This window comes from Erigeron canadensis, chromosome 2 (genome assembly GCF_010389155.1).
Source record: "Erigeron canadensis isolate Cc75 chromosome 2, C_canadensis_v1, whole genome shotgun sequence".
Lineage (NCBI taxonomy): Eukaryota > Viridiplantae > Streptophyta > Magnoliopsida > Asterales > Asteraceae > Erigeron > Erigeron canadensis.
Window position 1 is genome coordinate 11,762,725 of NC_057762.1, and position 21,867 is coordinate 11,784,591.

A 21,867-nucleotide genomic window follows, 5' to 3' on the forward strand; every position below is an offset into this window, starting at 1 on the left:
TTATTTCATATTTCAGTCTTTTGCTGATCTCGAAGAACAACAGATCACCAAAGACAAGATAAACGATGAGATCATCCAAACTATGGAAGGCCTACTCAAATCTTACAGGGAATCCATCGAGACCGAAAAAGAAATGGGTCTGGAGGTGAAAAAGAGTTTGGAAGCAAAAAAATAAGATTCTCAACAATGCTTTGAGAGACATTTGTTGCGAACTTGGCGCAATGTAAGAAGAACTCCGAGGGGCTCGAGAGGAATTAGAAAGGGTTAGGTCAATCTTGAATAAGTTGAAGGAGATTAACCCTGAGCTTTACTGGGACGTTCTTCTGTAAAGTTTTTGATGGGCGATGACGGATATGATGCAAAGGCCAGAGCCCATTTTTAAACTCTTTTGATTGTAACTGCTATCAAGCATTTTTTATCTTTTGTAAATATTTTCGTTATGAATGAAAAATATTTATCTTTTGATCTTTATTGCTTAGATTCCAAAAATCAATGATGTTAATGGGGTTAAAATTGGAAAATTAAATAATCGTTTGCATGATATCACATGTCAGTTAATTATTACCCTTGACTTATTTGACTATATCAACAGTAATAAATCAAATCAATGTAATAATTATAGGGTAAGATACATGCGCTTTGTGATATGTAATTAAGATCCACTTGTAAATTGTGATCTTCAAGCATCCAGCGTCTTAATTGTTTGTCAATTCCACTATATTCCTGTAGCAATAAAATATAAATGGGACCGATATGATCTTTGGAGGGGATTAAAATCAAGAAGGAAATTCTTAATTTTAATATTCTCGTAGGGACATTGGAGTCCAAGATAATGAGGGTGTCTCAATATCTTGAACATGCTTGGGAGGCGTGGTTAGCCTTTTCGTATGTGTTTGTATAATGGGTGGCGTGGTTAGCCATTTCGGGAGATCGATGTTGACATCGATAATCGGTAGAATTAATTTCGACAACCTTGGAATTTAACCCTTCAGCTGTGAAATTAATGAACGTGCGACATGGGCAAATCGTAAGAGAGGGTGAAAACCCCCAACCAAAAGTTGGCGTGAAAGCCAAAAGGTGAAGACCTTGTTCCACGTTGCTATGTATGATGCTGAATATCTTTTGAGATCCTACAAATTGAAATCCTTAGAAACTGATGTTAGCCATTTGGCTAACGCCACTACGACACTCAAGTCAGTATCATCATTTTGAAGAATAAACAAATAAATAAATAAATGAATAAATAAAAAAGGATTTAGAAATCATACATGATTTTGTCAATGAGACAAAATTAATTAGACATGATATAATTTAAGGTGGATGGCGTTCCAAGCTCTTGGAACTAATTTACCTTCTAGATCTTGTAACCAATAAGATCCTTTACCAGATCCTGCCTCGATCAAATAAGGTCCTTCCCATTTCGGGTTCAATTTCCCATTAGGCTTGATCAAAGCTTTCTTTAACACCAAATCCCCAACTTGAAATCGTCTTAATCTTAAATTCTTATTATAAGACTTGGCGATTCGTTGTTGATAAACTGCTATTCTTATTCTGGTTCTTTCTTGTAATTCATCTAGAGCTTCCAAGCTTTCAAACATTAATTCTTTGTTTTTATCATAAGTCAATAGACTTATCCTAGCAGTTGGTAAGTCCATTTCAGTGGGCAATACTGCTTCTGCTCCAAAAACAAGCGAAAATGGGGTTTGCCCAGTTGCATTTTTAGAGGTTGTGCGATCAGCCCATTTTCCTTTGGCTTGTCCCAGTCTTTTCTTTAGATTGTTCATAATAATCTTATTACTTGACTCCGCTTGACCATTGGCATGAGGATGAACAGGCGTAGAAGTGATCATCTTGATTCCCCATCTTTCACAGAAATTTGTGGTTTTCTTTCCAATAAATTGTGAACCATTGTCACAAAGTATCTCTGCTGGAACCCCAAATCTGGTCAATATATTCCTTTTGATGAAGGATATAACATGAGACTCCTGGATCTTGGAATATGCTTCAGCTTCAATCCATTTTGAAAAATAATCTATCATTGCCAAAAAATATTTCTTCCCTACTGAATATTCTATCATTGGTCCTACAATATCCATTCCCCACTTCATGAATGGCCATGGTGACAAAACTGGATACATAGGTTCAGCTGGTTGATGATGAATGTTGCTATGTCTTTGACAAGCATCACACTTCCTAGCATAATCTTCAGCATCTTGTTTCATGGTTGGCCAATAATAACCAGTCCTTAAGATTTTCGAATGTAAGGATCTTCCAGCTGTGTGGTTCCCACATTCTCCTTCGTGAATATCTTTAAGAACCTCTTTGATCTCAGGTTCCTCTAAACACCTAAGATATGGTCCTGCAAGAGACTTTCTATACAAGATACCATTTATCATAGAATAATGTGCAGTTTTCATTCGAAAAGCCTTTGGGTTTTCATCCTTAGGAATTGTCCCATTGCTTATATATTCCTTTATAGGTGTCATACATGAAGTTTGATCGTTTTCAGATTCTCCAGTTTCACTATCTTGAATAGCTAAAGTTTTATGAGACTCTTTATCTATGGCAGGATATAGAACATGAACTATAGGAATACTAGTTTCAGACGACATCTTAAATGTTGAATCTAGGTTTGCTAAGGCATCAGCTTCAACATTTTCTTCTCTAGGTACTTGTTCTATATCGAATAAGTCAAAATTTTCAGCTAATTTTTTAACTATATCTAGATATTGCTTTATTTTTTCTCCTTTCGCAGCGTATGATCCATTAAAATGATTTGCTAAAAGTAATGAATCTACATATACTTTAAGGTTCCTAATATTCATATCTTTAGCCAATTGCATACTAGAAATTAAAGCTTCGTATTTTGCTTCATTATTAGTAGCTATGAAATGACAATTTACTGCTTGGGGTATGATATCCCCCTGTGGCGATTGTAGTACGATACCTAATCCTATTCCTTTAACATTAGCAGCACCATCAGTATATAGGATCCATTTTTCAGTTGCTTCTTCTAGCATTTTAACTTCTAAGTCCACTTCTTGTTGTAAGTCAGTACTAAAATCAGCCACAAAATCAGCTAAAGCTTGAGATTTTATAGCATTTCTAGGTTCATATACTAAGTTAAAGGCACTTAATTTTACAGACCATTTAGCCATTCTTCCTGATACTTCAGGTTTTCTAAGCACACATTTTATAGGGTAATTTGTCCTAACATGTATAGCATGCGTTTCAAAATAATGTCTAAGTTTAGTAGATGCCATGACTAATGCAAGTATGAGTTTTTCGAGATGATAGTACTTGGTTTCAACATCAATTAAACTTTTACTTACGTAGTAGACGGGATTCTGTATGCCTTCAGATTCCTTTACATCTTGCTCTTCTGGTTCGTCTACATCGAAGACCCTTTTCTATAATTGCTATTGTGAAATTGGCTTTGCAGCTGACTTCATGCTCGATGTGTAGCATTCTCTTGCTTCTTGCTGATCTCCCTTGACAGTAACTACTCCACAAGGTGTTGGAAGTTTAACACATTGGTGATATGTTGAAGGTATTGCCTTCATTTCGTGTATCCAGGGTCTTCCCAAGATTATGTTGTATCCTGGGAGAGAATCTACGACACAAAATTTCTGCATCGAATTCATCCCTCCAACATAAACTGGTAATTTTATTTCACCCACTGTATATTTAGTTTCCCCACTGAATCCAAACAATGGAGAAGCCTTTCCATTGATATCTTCTTCCGAGATATCCATTCTTCGTAATGTCTCCAGCTTGATGATATTAACTGAGCTCCCATTATCTATCAAAATCCTGCAAACATAATGGTTAGCGATAAAGAAAGTAATTACCAGCCCATCATGATGAGGTTCCATGATATCATCAAAATCTTCTTCAAAGGAGATAATGTCTGAGTCCGAAATTGATGCTTTCTTCACACTTCTTTCTCCTTTATCTGCTTTGCTTTGCTTTGCAAGTCTTTTTGCTGATGAATATGTTATCCCGCACACTTCCGATCCCCCAGAGATGGTATTAATTACTTTTGCATTTGCTGGTGGGGAATATGCTTTTTGTGTTGATTTTGGTTTGGAAAAGTCCAAGCCTTCAACATCTTTGGCCTTCTTCCTTCCAAGGAGTTCTGTCAAATATCCTTTTGCTAATAAAGTGGATATTTCTCTTCTTAACATCTTGCAATCTTCGGTGATATGGCCAAAGTCTTCATGATAAGCACACCACATGTCTTGACTTGATCATCTTCTTCAATGACATTGACTTGATCATCTACATGTCTTGAGTAAGGTTTGTGTCTCGGTTTAAACACCGGGGTTTCTGCCTTTCGATTTGGACAATCATATGATAAGGCATCTAATTTCGAAGTTGTAAGTTCATTTTCTTCGAGCCTTATAAATCTTCCTGCCCTTGCTTTTGCTTCATCTAAATTTCTGCATGGCGTCATTATGAGATCTTCCTGGAATTTAGATCCTTTATGGAGACCTCTCTGCAAAGCTTGAATAGCGGTCAACATATCTAATTTAGGAATATTAAGAGATTCTTTTGTAAATCTAGTCATAAAATCTCTAAGTGATTCATGCGGTTTTTGAATTATTTTATATAGATCATCAATCAATTTCTCAAAAGTCCTACTGCATGAAAATTGACTATAAAATAAATTTGTTAAATCAGCGAAAGAATTAATAGATAGAGGAGGCAAACTCTGCAGCCATTTTAAGGCTGATCCAAATAGTGTCGATCCAAAGCTTCTGCATAAGCAAGCTTCTTTCAAGTTTGATGGAATCGGCACCGTTTCCATTTTCTCCAGATATAGCGCGATATGCTCCTGTTGGTCAGTGGTTCCATCATATGGTTTCATATTTGGAACTTGGAATTTCTTCGGGATTTCTACGTTCGCAATCCTGTCGCCATATCTGTTGATTAGATAGGACGCGGGGTTGACTTCAGGAATTGGATTGCAAAATCCAGGAACGCTCAAAATCATGTCTTTAATCTTCTGAAATTCTCTAGCGATGTAATCATTTGCTCCTTGTCCCTGCGATGGATTAGTAAAAGCAAAAGATCCAGCAAAATTATTAGAATTGTTCAAACCTGCACTCATGGTGGCCGATGTTCCAGCAACATGAGTGTTTTGCGGAATATTACTCCCAAAATTAGGAGTCGCAGTTGGCATCGCCGTATTAATAGGAGCAGACTCAGGAGCAGTTGGAGTCGTTGAAAACAAATTCCTAGGAGTAATCGGTGGTCTGTTTTCAACAATCCCTGACTCAAGAATTTTGAATTGTGCCTGATTATATTCCTGATTAGTCTTAATTGTCTTATCAAGATTCTGCAAAATAGTAAACAAGTCAGGCAGTTCTTCAGAGTTAACATTCCTAGATCTGGTATTGTAGGGATCTGGATTGCCATAATCGTCGTAAAAACTCCTTCTTTGAGTCTGGCTTGATCTTGCATTCTCCTGAGATGAGTTTCCTGCCGGAATTTCTCCAGATAAGTCTGGGATCTGGAATGAATCCATTGGCTCCTTTCCTTTTTCCTGGGCAGAAGTTCGAGCAGCATTGTTCCTGTTTCTTCGATAAGAAGCACGTTCTAGAGGTGGAGGAGGCAAAGGAGAAGAAAGAACAGGAGTAATTTGCGAAGAATTAGTTGGTTGAGTCGACATCTTCGGTATTAGATTTTGAAAAATCGAGATTTATGAAAATCAAAAAGCACCTTTTGCCTCACGGTGGGCGCCAAATTGTTTTGGTCAAAAGTTATCCAAGATAATCAACCTTGAAGACTTAGATCAATTATGTAACCAAACTTTCGTTCGTGAGGTTAAGGGCTTGTAAAATTGGTTTAGATTTAAAGATGCGTTTAAAATAAGCATGATAAATCAAGATTATGTCGACTTAAACAAAAGAAGGTAGTCAAAAGACTTCGCAAATAACTATATATTCAAATAGAAGATAGATTAAGCAAGATAAAGAAAGATAAACGTAAATAAATGCAGAAAATAAAGAGAAAGGAACAAAGAACACCGAGATTTGTTATCGAGGAAAAGTCCTTAATCCTTTATGGATTGCCGGCATAAAAACCCCGGGAGGAAGCAATCGTCCCTGCCTTGTTCTTTTATTAATGGTGTAAATTGGTTACAATGATAGAGCGACTTGATCGATCTTTCTAAGTACAGAAAAGTGTGTTGGTTGTTTACAAGTATGAGCAGAGAAAATAAGCAAGTAAATATGTGAGTGTGTGTAACGTTGTATATCTTATGATCGATCAGGTCCTCGTTTATATAGAGCAGCCTAGTAACTAATTTTCTGAAATTATAGGGATCTTCCTGGTCTTCATCTGGTGAACATTGGAGCATATCTTGACTGATATTGTAGCCGTTTGAAGATATTCTCTTCATGCTGAATTCCTCTTGAAGTCCGATTATGATGCTGGACTAAGTCTCTTTGCGTGTTGATCGAATAAGACATGTGTTGAATCTCTTTTGTACCGTTAGAGATATTTCCCTTGTGATAAATATCAAGTTACCTGCATATTATTCTCATAGAAACAATACCTGAAGTTTATCGTTAGTAATTCGTCAAGGCGTGTCAAGATCTTGAAGATCGATGATCTTGAGGTCCCAAGATAATGAAACCTGAAATTTCACCCATAACAGACATTACTCTGGAATCTTCATACCAGAACCCAGGTCATAATATTTTTAACCCTTATTACTTTCTGTACACTAACAATATGCAGGATCATGGAATCACAACTGAAGAAGTTCCACTAAGAAGCTATATTTCAGGATTTGCTCCTTCGATATGTGATATGGAGATCCCCAAATGTTTCCAACTGCTCAACTTGAAGCTATATGATGGTACTAAAGGTCCTAAAGAGCATGTTGCCCGATTTAGAGAAAAGATGGAAAAATTTCCTATTCTTGTGCATTTGAAGGAAGGATACTTGTGCAAAGGTTTCGAATCTACTCTTACGGGTTCCGCTTTGGAATGGCTGCTAAGTTTTCCTCCCTACTCAATTACTTCATTCTCTCATATGATTGACTTGTTTTACAATCATTTTTATAGAAATTTAATTAAAAACCTTTATAAGATCACCCAAGGTTCTAATGAATTTCTTGGAAGTTATCTTAACAGGTTTCTCCAAAAGTCTTTTCCTATCCTAGATCTTGAGATTACTTCGGCGGTACACGCTTTCCATATGGGATTGCGTAGTGATTCTCCACTCTATAATGATCTTTCAGAAAATCCATGTAGGAGCTTGTTGGAGTCAAGGATCCGAGGTTCAAGATATGCAGATGAGGAGGATAGGATGAGGAAAAAGTTTCAATCCGCTTATGATCATCCCAACCAAAAATTGAAAACCTCTTTTTTAAAATCTTTTAGGGTTAAACCTTATTCAAGATCTGACAACCACATAGTCGATGGCGTGGATAAAGATAAGGATAATGAGGAATATCCTAACATGAATGACTATCATTTATCTGTTGACATTTCAGGTCTAATTTTTGCAATGTATGAACTTGGGAACAAAGTGAGATGGCCATAGGCGAAAAATAAAAATCCTAAACAGAGCGGAAAACTCAATTGGTACGCTTTTCACAAGGATTTCAGCCACGTGACCAAAGATTGTCTTGCTTTGAGGAAAGAAGTAAGCATTCTCGTGAGCAAAGGATACCTCGACAAGATCTTGAGTAGAAATGAGACGTGATCTCTTCGTGAATAACATCAAATGCCAAGTAATAATTTATCATATGCAGAAACGAGGTATTCTCTTCTTAAATATATTACTTTACTATTACTTATATCTTCTATAAAACATAGGCAACATTTGAAATGCATGCTAATAGCTTACAAAATACAGTATAAACCTTTATATAGGGGAGAATAATAATTTAAAAAAAAACTCAACAAACAAAGATTTTATTTACTTGTTAATTGCTATTTTATTAGAAACTAAGTATTATAATATTTTAAGCAGAAGACTTGGTCACGAGCACAAACTCCTAAGTCACTTTTGTCGTTATCAATCAATTTTAAAATAAAATATATTGCTGAAAAGTAGGGGATTTAGTTATTTACTTATTTACTTTAATAGTATTGGCTGATATACATATTAACCACATTTAGATAATTCATGTAACAACCACCCCGATTTAATTGGAGAATTTACGCGGCTACCCTTAAATAGGAATCGAATGATCCAGATTCAATAAAAGTAACACTCACCGGTGGCAATATATTTATATAAATATAATATCTTATAAAATACGTAGCATCTAGAAATCATCAACAGGATGACTTCATGATTGACTCGTGATTTAGAATATGATCTAGATCAATAATAGAATCCCATATATTAGTAAACTTGTGAATAATTTTAGTAATGATTTCCGACATAAAATAAATTTTACAAGTTGAAGTAGACAGTTAAAAGGAACAAGATTAGAGGTTATACTAAAATTTTCATAGGGGGACATAATACCTTGATTTATTAGATGTTAATAAGTGAAACTTAATATTAGGAATTGATTATACGATTACAATTGACTTGGAATTTCAAAAATCTTTCAATGTATGAATAATTTTTATCTATTTTGAATTTTTCTTAGTTATTAAAGGTATTAGGTAATCATTATGCTTAGTAACGAAACTTGTGAAAATTTTCAATCTCTTACTTCATGATCCGAACTTCAAAATACTAGGGACAATCCTGGACCTTTAGGATCTTGAATCTTATATTCATGCAATCATATCTATGTCGGAACTTTATATTCAATTAAAGATTAGTATGTCTATTATTTCAATCTATTTCAATTTTATAGAATTGAGTTTGTTTCTATCACAATACTGACTTCAGTGTCGGAGTGGCGTTAGCCAACAGGCTAACGTCAGTTTGTCTTTATTGAAGTCTAGTTTTGCAAATTAAGCTTGAAGAGTGATCACTACCAACCAAAGCAAGCATAGCATCGTGGAACAAGGTCTTCACCTTTTGGCTTTCACACCAACTTTTGTCTAAGGTTTTCACCTTATCGCCTCGGTCGCACGTTATTAATTTCTGGCTGAAGGGTTAAATTCCAAGGTTTAGAAGTTAATCTGTTGGTTGTCGATGTGACCATCGATCTCAATTTTCCCCTAGTCGCACGTTGTTAATTTCATGGTTGAAGGGTTAAATTCCAAGGTCGTGAAATTAATTATACCGAATCTCGATGTTATCATCAATCTCCCGAATTGGCTAACCACGCCACCCAATACTCATTCACACGAATTGGCTAACCGCCACCCATTATCATTCAAGGACTTGGGACACCCTCCAGATCTTGGATACCAACATCCCAAATGCAATGATCCGTTGATATTAAGAGTCTCCCCTCTTAATTTTGGCTCACTCATTGTAATCCTAGATGCATGATTTATCTATATATATACATATATACTACTTTAATGCAGATCTTCGATGAAAATTGATGAAGTTTAGTCACTATCAAGACGTTGGGACTAGAGATCATGACCTCCAAGGTTTGCAGAAAAGGAACACCAATAGTGAATTGGAAACAATCTTCCATGCACGATCACTTCTGTACCTTATACTTTTGATTATCATTTTGAACTTTCATTTTGACATTGTTAAAGATGTTTTCTGGAAAATTCTAACTCTATTTAAAAAGATAAACACGAGTCAGAGTTTTGGGGACAAATGTTATGCCTGAGATTTTCTCCTCCAAGATCTTCAGGTTCCAAGATCTTTAGCTTCCAAGATCTTGAGGTTTCAAGATCTTTGTGGTACAAGATCTTGGGGCTCTAAGATATCTGACCGTTATTACTTTGACTTAGTAGTACAGGAACAGGTAAAATGGAAGACTTGCCCCCAAAGTCAGATTTTATGGTTGAAAACGTGTAGAAATGACTCCACAACGTCCATTTACCAAGTAATCAAGTCAAAGAGAAAATCTGCTCAGAATCCCAGATTTAGGATAGTCAACTTCAAGATCCCATATTTTTCGGATAGTTAGTTAGCCCCTAGCTCTATATAAACGAAGGGGCTGATCGATCATAGGCAATCAATTTTTCTCATTATCACTTCTGCTCATAAACACTTGTAAACACACACAGCTTTCGTTACTTTTATTTTCACACTTAGAAAGATCGATCAACCTGCTTCATCATTGTAATTATTTTAAACATAATTAATAAGAGAACAAAGGTAGGGAAGATTGCTTCCTCCCGGGGTTTTTATGCTGGCAATCTAGAAGGATTAAGGGCTTTTTCTCGTCAACAAATCACAGTGTTCTTACTCCTTTTATGCATTTTACTTTATATAGATTTTATATAACGTTTTACTTACAATTATCGCGAATATCTTACCATTTTGCGTACTTCTGATCAATTTTACAAAGTAATCTTTTTATTTACGTTCAAGTATTTTGATTAATCATATTTTATGCTTTTATACTGTTTCTTAACGAATTCTTAAGAATTATCACATTTTAACGTTTTTTATTTAAGATCTTGGCACTTTAAATGTTCATTTATTAGGTTTTACAAGTAGATTTTTACTTTTACAGTCCTATCTTGATAAAAACATTCTTTTAAGCATTGTTTTACGTGATTATTCAATATCTAGCAAATATGTTACATTTTCGAAATTATTTTGACACCTCAATATACTGACCTTTTAAGATCATTAAACACACAACCTCACGAACGAAATTTGGTTACATAATTAATCTAGGTCTTCAACGTAGATTATCTTAGGTAATTTTTGACCAAAACATATACTATGATAAATGTCTGTATGTGAGGCTATTGTAACTTGTTGCAGGTACACGACTTGTTCCATAAGATGGTGTCTATACTATATTAAGCTCTATACTACAATGTTGTATGAGATAATATGTATAAGACATTAGCTCAATACTATGTTAAGTTGTACGTATAGATGTTACGTGTGCATGTATAAGACATTAGCTCTATGAGATGTTAAGTATAAGACACTAGCTCTATGAGATGTTAATTATAAGAGGATGTGTTATGTATGCAAGAATGATGTTAAGTCCATTGGGCTTGTATTGTTTAAGCCTATTATCTATACGACATTAGCCTAAAACTATATAAGAAAAACCCTAATGGAAATCAGGGATACTTCGATTATTTAACAGCCGTGAGTGTGTGTGCGATTTAGTTATTCTCTGCCTAGAAACAAAGTGCTATCTCAACAATTGTTGGGGGCTTTCTCAATTCGTATTTGCATGTGATAATATTGATTCATATAATCAAAGTTATCTTGAGAGGATTCAGCACTCTCAACAGAACAATACAATCTCGTTAGCGATCTATGTTACCGGGACTTTCAAAAATAATTTAATATAATCGATATGCAATTATCGCTCTATATAATAACTTAAATTTATACACGACTAAGTTTAAATATTTAAGTTTTTTATTCATTATATGATTCTTTTAAAAAATTCATTTAACTAAGTATTTTCTTTTAATAATATCACCAAATATTAAAACTAGAAAAAATGACAAATAAGTAAAAAACTTAGTTGACACTCAAATACTTAACATTAACCATAAAATATCCACATAAAATGTAAACAGATTTTTTTTTAGAATGTTGCGCTAGTTTGTCAGTGGTTCGAATACTAGCAATGACACTTAAGCGGACAGTATGCTAGCGGTTGAAAACCGAAGGCACCCCTGGAGACCAAGTTGCGATAACACAGCCCACATGCGTCCAAAGAGGTGAATGCTCGAGACCATGGGGAATTGAGATTCGATCTTAGGTCTCTTATCCAACATCACCTACCCTAAAACCCCTAAAGAGGGCCCTAGGTGGTCACTTGATCTAAGACCAATTGGTTAAAAAGATTAAATAAATTAACTATATATATAAAATATATAAAAAAAAAAGTTGAAAGATTACAAAAAAGATAAATACAAACTCTATTTTAATAATTAATAATCTACATAACATGAAAAAAATACCAAATATTTGAAATAACTACAACTAAGCCAAAAACATATTTGTCATTTAAATTAATATGCCATATTTGAATTTTTTTGTTTTTATATCCCATTTTAGTTATTATTATATATACAAAGAAGATATGAGATAAGATGTGTTTTAAAATTTAGAAGTTTTTAATATTACCATTTAATTAAGGGGTTAAGTCACTGGATGACCATCGTACTCTCCTTCTTGTACATAGTTGCCATCAAACTAGAAAACTAAGCTGTATGACCAACATACTTTTCAAATTTGTACACGGTTGACCAAAAGTTTACCTTTTTATCTGTTACATTATTTTTTATGGCGTGGCAATGACGTCGCAATTTGAAAAGTCACTGGATGACCATCGTACTTTCCTTCTTGTACATGGTTGCCCATCAAACCAGAAACTAAGCTGTATAACCAACATACCTTTTAAATTTGTACACGGTTGACCAAAAGTTGACCGGTTGACCAAAATTTGTACATGTATTTGAATTTAGTTTGGATTTGGGGGTTTTGAAAACCCTAGTTTGGAATTAGGAAATAAATTTCCAGATTTGTTGCATGTATAACAGATTTATTTGTATTGAATTAAGTTTGGAATTGGGGGTTTTAAAAACCCTAGATTTATTTGACAATTAGTGAAATTCGTTTTCCATATATGAGCATGTATGAATTCGTTTTCAATATATGAGAATTTATTTTTGGTTAACTTTTTTAGAGTCTGCTGCTTCTGGCCGGAATCGGCTGGTGTTTATTCAATATATTATTATTATTATTATTATTATTATTATTATTATTATTATTATTATTATTATACAAATTAGGAATACGTTTTTATACACATAATTGCTGACTAGGCATCCAAGTCATCGTTAAAAATAATCCACTTCATTGCCACGTCATCAAAAAATAATGTAACCGGTAAAAAGGTAAACTTTTGGTCAACCATGTACAAATTTGAAAAGTATGTTGGTCATACAGCTTAGTTTTCTGGTTTGATGAGCAACCATGTACAAAATGAAAAGTACGATGGTTATATAGTGACTTAACCCTTTAATTAAAATCAATGCAATAGGTAAGAGTTTTTAATCAAAATGGTTTACAGTATTTGAAAAACATTTAAAGACAAACAAATTATTTTAGTAATGGTTTTCAAGTTATAATTAATACACATTTATAAATACTTTTTCCAAATACACAATTTTGGTTGAAAACTACTCTAATGACTAGTATCACCCCAGATAGTCTTGTCTTGATTGCAACGAGTAGGTAGAGACCATTGATCATCTTTTTACACCATGTCCATCGTGTGACGAGTTTAATAAAAAATGACGAGTTGGTGTAAGGTACTTTCCAAACTTGTCTTATCACCTTGTGACGTTTTATAATTGCACTTATTGTCTAATCTGGGAGCCCTAGGTAAGAAGATGTTTCATGTGATCATGATATTATTTTGTTGATGCATATGAAAGGTAAAAAACGAGTAATTATTTCAAGGAAAGGTCTAAGTCACGAGTACATTTTATCGCCTGTGTTTCTTTGATTAATAGATCGCAAGATTTTTCTAGAAAATTAAGAAATGCTTGTTTTTTTTATAAAAAAAAAGAGCTTTGCTACCACTTTCAATTTTAAGAGTACATTAAATGTATTTTTATATTTGCCTTTAGAGCATATATTTAAAAAACCATAATATAACTACCTTTTGTTGTTGTATGATGATGTATGTTGTCATTGACATACTTGTTATACTCTTAGGGGCAAGGGTGTAGTCAGCTAAAACCATCGGCAAAATAGGCAAATCGGCAAAACTATAGCACGTGAATCGGCAAGTTTCGGCAAGCAAAATCGGCAAGTTTTGGCAAGCAAGATCGGCTAGTTTTGGCCGATGCATATGAACGTTGGGAGCATTATCGGCAAGCTTTTTTTTTTGTTTTTTTCCTTTAAATCAAAGAAAAGAGAGAATTGGCAAATCGGCACTATAGCATCACATTTGGCAAGTTTTTGGCTAAAATTGGTTTTTTTAAATCGGACACGTGGCGGCTTGTGATTGGCTAATTTCTTGCCAAAAGTTGTCAATTAGCCACAAGTGTGGCACTACACCCTTGCCCCTTATGAGTTACGGTCAACTCTTACGAGTCAAGTCAAGTTACACAAAAAACGAACTGACTCTTATAAATCAAGTCGAATTACAACAATGAACCAATAATTATTGTAGTTTAATACTATTATTTGATATTATTATATATTATATTTATAGTTATATCATCTTTTGTGTTATACATGTATTTATTATCCTTTAGTATAAATTTGAAGATAAATTATAAACTTTTCAAAACTATCGAATACATAACATTTTGGTAAATGTGTCAAAATTTTAAAATAATCAATTTATATTAAGTTTTTAAATATGTTGTCACATATATATTAATTATACTGTATTATGTTATATAAAAACAATATATTGACTTTCATGACTTAAGTTATGAAGGTATATCCCTCATGCGATACGCGGAACCTTCCACCCACAGCATCGATAGAATGCACTGCGGGACGAACGGATATCAAACATCTGTAAAAGATAAAAAGGAAATGTGTTAATCACCATTAAATAAAGGGATTCAATTCCGCCTTTAAAAAGAGATAATTAAGGAAAAGGTTGATGGAAACTGGAGGCCTAGGAAACCCTACGGAAAAAGTCCATATGGCGCCAAACCATTTCCCGCGCTAATAATCTTTCCCTATAAATAAGAAATCGAGAAACCTCCAAGGGGGCATGACATCATACGATAACACATACAACATCTTCATCTTGTTCGATTGGCGTAAAGAGGCTAGAAACCTACCTTCGTGGAATCGTCAGCCAACAACCACAAAACACCCATCACCCCGTTTTTATCCTAGGTCCGATTCGGCGTACAAACATTTGGTGCCATCAGTGAGACCCGACATTCAAATCCCAAAAATTATTACTACGTTTTTCACGACGGATCGAATTTTAGGAAAAATGGCCAATGTTCCACTCAGTTCTAAACAAAATGCCCGGGAAACGGTTGAAAATGTCCCTGCCGGAAACACTCCGTCTGGATAAGGACCAACAACCGAAATACCCCGCGAAGGTGGCCAACAAACTGATCATCAGGCTAATCAAAACTCTGATCGGTCGACCCAAACGGGGGGAGAACGAGGGGCATTCTCAATAGGATCTCCTCGCAGAAACCCGTCGTTATTCGACCCAGACTACATTCTCCGAAATTACGATCATATCCAAAAAACCATGAGACACCTGAGAAGGGTCAGAGCCCTCGGCAGCACTAGCAGGGTGCTAGACTTCGAGGAGGCAACGGAAGATGAATACGATCCGATGACGCCTCTGAGGGGACTCCGAAGGCTCCCCCAAGACGGGTTGAGAAACACCTATGGCTTCGGGGTCAATAGTGAAGGCCTCCAGATCCGTACTCCTTCGAACCGAAGGTTCTCCCTGAGCAACGAGGCCCTAAGGTCCGAATGGCCCATCCCTTTAAAAGAAAAAACACCTCCTAGAAACCCTCAGGAACGAACAAGCCTCGGGAATCCCAAGGATAACGATCTACAGATGGGACATGCCCCATCGAGGGACGACACCATTCATGAACCGGAAAGATACCTGGGTCCCCGAGGCCTACTCCTTAAAGAAGACATCCGTAGGTATGACTCTCGGGCGTACGGCGTGCTGTCCTCGGGCAACCGCCCCCAGGGAATGTTGCGATGACTCCAAGACTATGATCAAGAATATGTTACATAGGTTCCAGAAAATCCCCGTACCGCAAGGAGACTCGCAGCTGACTTGGAATTTTATGACCCTTCGAGACGAAGGGCCCAAGTCGTTCTGAATCCTCTAGAATTATAAACAGTTGGTTGCAATGTCGAAGACTCTCCGTTCGTGGCGTGGATACAAAATTATCCCCTCCCGAAGGATCTGAAGTACCCTTCGCACTTGGGTACGTACGATGGAAAAAGCGACCTTGACGATTTCCTGGAGGCATTCGAAAGAGTATCGGAGGTGAAGGTCTGTAACGTACCCGTTGCGTGCCGAGCGTTTAAAAATCTCCTCAAGGGAGATGCCAGGGAATGGCTGAAGAGCGTAGCGAAAGGATCCATTACTAGTTTCGATGACCTTAAAGAGAAATTACGGGCACGTTTCAGTCAGCAAAAAAAACACAAAAAGATTCACGTAGCCGCTCATGGAATAAAACAAGGAGATGTAGAAGGAAGCAGGACCTTTTTAGACCGCTTTACCCATGAGACCGAAGACATAATGGACATACTAGAGTCCCAGAGGATATCGACCCTACTTCATGGCCTTCGGAGCCCAGGGCTGGTTGAGTTTCTATACAGAGACTTGCCGAAAACTTACGAAGTAGTTCAGAAAAGGGCTTACGTGTACCTAGACGCTAGGGACATCGCTTCGAAGGGAAACGCCAGTTGTCCACAGGACAAAGAGTCCCCTGCGGGCCGAAAAGAGAAATGGGAAATGACAAAGATAACAGAAACTCCCGGTACAACCCTTATTACAAAGAGGACAAGGGACAGGTCAAAATTAACCTTTCGGAGATTTATAATAGTCCCAGAGAAATCCTACTCACCGAGTCCGTGGCAAAGACCTTCCCGACACCATCTAGGTTGAGCGGAAGGAACAGAAAGGAACCGGAGAAGTACTGTGAATTTCATAGGGACAACGGTCACGACACCAATAACTGCCGGCAGCTCCGAAGGGCCATTGAGGAAGCAATCAATGAAGGGAAGCTATCACATTTGGTCAAGACCGTGCGGAAACAAAATAAAAAGGAAGAAGACTCGGAAGAAAAGAAAAAACCGGAAAAAACTATTTACACGATCATCAAAAAGAAGACAGGAAAAGAAAGTCCGTTCCCGAAGATATATAGGGGGAATATGATGCACATCATGTTACCCGCGATCTGCAATACTGATGAGCGTCCATTTTGTGATAAAAACCCCTAAAGAAAGGCTTCATTTCTATGCTTAAATGAGTTACTATTCCGGAACTATTGGTACTTAATGAATGATGTGATTATGCAGGTTCCCGGAAGATGCGAGAGAGGGTAAATGACATCATGAGACTCAAGAAGGAAGCCTATGAAGTTACAAGACACAAGGAAGTGGTTCGGGAGCCAAACGAAGACACAAGTGCAAGACAGCAGCCACCAGCGGTTGCTGGCCACCTAACCAGCGCCGCTGGTACTCACCAGCGTCTGCTCCCCAGCCGACCAGCGCCGCTACTCGTTCACCAGCGGCCGCTCCTCGACCAACCAGCGTCGCTAGCCCAAGGAAGCACAGGACCAACGCCGCTGGTCAGCCCACCAGCGCCGCTGGTCGGCCCAGATCTGAAACCGACTTAAACCCCTATTTAAGTCGAACTAATCCTCAAAACCCTAAGAGAGAGCCGATTCAGCAGCCCTAGCCACCCAGGAATAACCCTAGATCGAAATTGCATATTCCAAAAGGTTTTGGAGCATCTAAACACCTTCCGATCTTCACTCTTGGTCTAGATCTTTCATCTCTATTTACTCTTTATTATTGAACTATGTCTTTTATCTTCTCAGACTTTGTTATTCCTTTAATAATGCTAGGCTAGTAGGTTGAATACTTGTTTGGATCAATGTGATCATGTAGACGCTTATCGTTTTACTGTGTTTGTTTAGATTCTGTTGGAATGTGTTTTACTGTTTATCGTAGATCCATGTTTATTAGTAATTCACGTTGCTATCGGTTTTATATCTGAACATATTAGTTTAATTCTAATGGTTGTCTATGATCATGCACTAGGACTAATATGCTAGGACAGATTACAACTAGTCAGTCTATAACTAGAAGTAAAAAGTGATTCACTTGTAACCGAGGGATCCAGAGCCATAGTAACTAGGATGAATTGAACATGAAGCTTAACAATACCAGACGCGATCCTTTGACTTGGAAACGAGCACTGTGGTCACCGGAGGGAATTAAATCTGTTCATGGCTTAAGAGCCAGGTAATTAAAAGATGAATTAGTAACACAAACTTTAGGTCATAATGCTTAAAACAATGAATCTAGCGAGAATTTGTTTTAATGGGTAGTGTGAGTCTAGCGACAACATTACTAACTAGATAAAGTGAATCTAACAAGAATCTGAACCGTGATTAAGTTTCCAACAGGCTAAGAAACCAGTAAGATAGTATTTGGTCGTACCATGAGATCGGAGATGCCAAACAAGTATTTTAATTTAATTATTGTTATTTGCTTTTTCCAAACTACTTTCAGATTAGCCTCTCGCTGCAAAGCGCGTTGTTAGATTTTATTTATTTTACTGTCAAAAGTATTAGTTTATTAGGAGTTAGTGACAAACCCCCAAACAAACTAGAATTACACGTACTACTAGATTAGGTAACGCAACGCGTCCCTGCGAACGATCCTGTAACTTACCACTAGGCTATATTGCATTGACAGGGTTCTCTGCTCGTTAAAGTGTGTGTTAGTTTAGATAGTTACTTGTACAACATAAAATTAAAGACAAGAATAAAACACCACCATCAGGTCATTTGGCGCCGCTGTCGGGGACGCGACGCATTCTTAGTTTAGTAGTGTAGTTCGACCGTACTTTGTGTTTCGGCACGAAGTAGTTACTTTTCAGTATTTCATTTTAAGTCAAAATAGGTTAACTAGAAAATTAGGTCAAATTAGGTTAAAATTAGGGTTAGCTTAATTAGTTTGCATTTTCATTTCTTTAAACTTAAAAATCCAAAAATATTTTTGTTTTTCATTTTTCTAGTTTAAAGTAGTTAATATAGTTTTTCATTTTTAGTTTTATATTGGTGCGTTGATCTTTTTCTTGAGTTTTGCAGGATATTTAGGTGCTTAATGCGTTTGAGATCCGGAACGGTCATAAGACGTAGCTTGACAAGCCTAAGTAGACTCAGATGAAGGAAGAGACTTTACAGATCCAACTCGACCTCCGTAGGTAATTTAGAACACCTTTTCAACTTAAAAGACTCATTAGAAACAACCGAAACCATGTCTCAACCAAACTCGCCTAGAGGTGTAATTGATGATTTCAACCAACCAATGATGGAAAGGACAAGAGCCGTAGCACCGACGCCAGGATCGGCTATAGTCTTACCCAATTTAGGGGATTCGTTTTCAGTCAAAGGATACTACCTTAAGCTAATTCAGGATAACCAGTTCAACGGCCGAGCAAATTCCGACCCTCACAAGCATGTGAGCAAGTTCACTCGTTTATGCAAGATGTTCAAGTATGGAGGAGACGTCACCGATGACGATGTGAAACTTAGCTTATTTCCGTCGTCTCTCACCGGAGAGGCTCGTGCTTGGTTCGATGAGCTCGATGAAGGTATCATCACCACATGGAATCAACTTCGCGAGGAGTTTGTTTCGCGATTCTTTCCCCCGAGTTTAGCTAGGAAAATGCTTCGAGACATCAAAGCTTTCAAGCAAGACGAAGGAGAATCACTAGTTGTTGCATGGAAAAGGCTTAGGGAGATGATCAGAAACTGTCACGGGAATGGACTTAGCAAGGATGAGATCATGGAAATCTTTTTCTATGGTTTAACAAAGAATTCCCAAAAGGATTTAGACCTAGCCGGCGGTGGTAACTTTTTGTACAAGACTACTAATGCCGCGTACAAAACGATGGAGGATATGGTGCAAGCAAGCTTAGCTCGAGACGTGGACGATAAGGATCGAGATAGAAAGCCGAGAAGAACCGTGGCTAGCATCGAGAACAGCTCCGACAATGAGGTAATCCATGAACTTAAAGCTTTATCTAACCGTTTTTCTACTTTTGAAGATAGGTTGAATATTATGGACAAGGACCTCAAGGTGATTGCACACGGGTGCAACAAATGCGGAGAAATGCACTATACCGAAGATTGTGAAGAGGAGACCACCGAGCAAGTCAATTTTGTCCAAAACCAATACCGAGGAGGCTTTCAACGGGGACTATTTCAAAGAAATCTCGGTAATTCTAACTATAATGCAAATTATTCTAGAAATAACTTTGGTTCTTTTCAAAATAGGTGGCAAAGGAGTAATGGTCAACCCGAGCAACCAAAGGTGGAAAATGAAGTCAAGGAGGACCCTATTGCCAAGCTTACAAATATGATGGAGAAGTACATGGACATGAATGACAAAAGGCATGACTCTTTGGCAAGTTACACGAAGTCGCTCAATGAGAAAATAAGCAATCTCAATCAAAAGGTTGACGAAGGAGCAAGGAATCAACAAGCCACGATCAAGGAACTAGAAAGAAGGATAGATAGATGGATTGAGCAGAATACAAGGAAGGAGAGCAGTCCTATGCCAAGGTCGATCTTGCAAGGAAGCTCAAGCTCAAACCCTAGTTCAAGTCAAAAGTACCAACCCCCAATCGGACGGAACGAGAATGTGAACGCCGTGTTCACCGAAGGTAATAACTCTATTGTAATTTCTAATGATTCTTGTGAAAGTTCCAATCAGGTACAGGTCATACAGAAGCAAAATGAAGATGAAACGGACAAAAAGGCAATTCTGGAATCTGTCCAGAACCCACCAGCGCCGTTGGAAGTATTCCCCAGCGCCGCTGGTAACCCTACAAGTAACAACCAGCGCAACTGGTGACCCTCCAGGTACAAACCAGCGCCGCTGGTAGACCCCAGGTCAACCACCAGCGCCGCTGGTGGGTCAGTCAGTTCAGATTCACGCAAAGTTTCGAATTCGGAAGAAGACCTAGGTACCCAGCTCACATCCAAATGCAAAATGGAGGATGGAGACGATTCGAGCAGAAGTAAAGAAGGTCAGAATCCTAACACACTGGACGACGGGAAAAATCAACCGCAAGCTACCGAAGATCCAGGAAGTTTTCTTATCCTTTGCACTATTAACAATGAGTATTTTTCGAATGCATTAGCTGATTTAGGGTCAAGTATTAATGTAATGCCTACGGCTGTTTATGAAAGACTTACCCTAGGTTTGCTAAAACCCGCCAACATGAGCATTCGGTTAGCCGATCAAACTTACCGACAACCCAAGAGGATTGTCGAACAGGTCCATGTCAGGGTTGAGGACTTAGAATTTTGGACTGAGTTTGTTGTGCTTGATTCGGTAGATGGAATAGATGCACCTGTAATTCTAGGTCGACCAGTTTTGCATATTGTCGATGTAACCATCCATGTTCTTAAACGAGAAATATCATTGTCCGATGGGAAAAATATGGTCAAAGTATCTGACTTAGATAAAGGAATTGAAGTGACCAAAGAAGAATGTCTTAGTATGGAGATAAGAAATAACAATCAAGGTCATTATAAACAAACTTTAAAAGGAAAACGTGAGAATAGGATAACCTATGAATGCTTTAGGAATCTAAGGGAGAAGAAGGAGAAAATAGAAGAACAGTTAAGAAATGGGAGAGAAATAGCTAATAGAATTAGAAAGATCTTAGGAAATATGAAATGGGAGGAATGTATAGTTGAACTTGAAAAAGACAAAATGAATGAAGTAATGGCTAGAGAGCCCTACGACAAGTTTTATGGAGACCCTAGCATATTTCAAATCCCCAGCCACATCAACTCCGTCTGTATTGAAAGTACCTACCTAGACTTTAGGTCCACCTCTAACATTTTGCCGATAAGAATTTTCGAGGACCTCATATTAGGCAGTAGGAACACGGCTAAACTAGAAGAGTTAGAAATTAGGTTAGTAGGAGGAGAAAAGGTTCTAACTAAAGGTCTTGTCAAAGATGTGGTCATAAATGTAGGTGGACTAGATATCCCGACCGACTTCTATATAGTCGAAGATGACTCGATGACAAGGGATCATATCATTTTGGGA

General features: G+C 37.1%; 2 protein-coding genes across 2 annotated transcripts; one reads left to right on the forward strand and one right to left on the reverse strand.

Moving 5' to 3' along the window:
- Positions 1-3,419: 3,419 nt before the first annotated feature.
- On the reverse strand, positions 3,420-5,674 carry LOC122587713. The gene is made up of 2 exons (XM_043759877.1): positions 4,234-5,674; positions 3,420-4,138 (listed from the first exon to the last, which is right to left on the reverse strand). The coding sequence occupies exons 1-2, from the start codon at positions 5,672-5,674 to the stop codon at positions 3,420-3,422; spliced, it is 2,160 nt and encodes a 719-aa protein (XP_043615812.1).
- Positions 5,675-19,056: 13,382 nt separating this feature from the next.
- Positions 19,057-20,658, forward strand: LOC122587714. Its single transcript, XM_043759878.1, has one exon. The coding sequence runs from the start codon at positions 19,057-19,059 to the stop codon at positions 20,656-20,658; it is 1,602 nt and encodes a 533-aa protein (XP_043615813.1).
- The last annotated feature ends 1,209 nt before the right edge of the window (positions 20,659-21,867 follow it).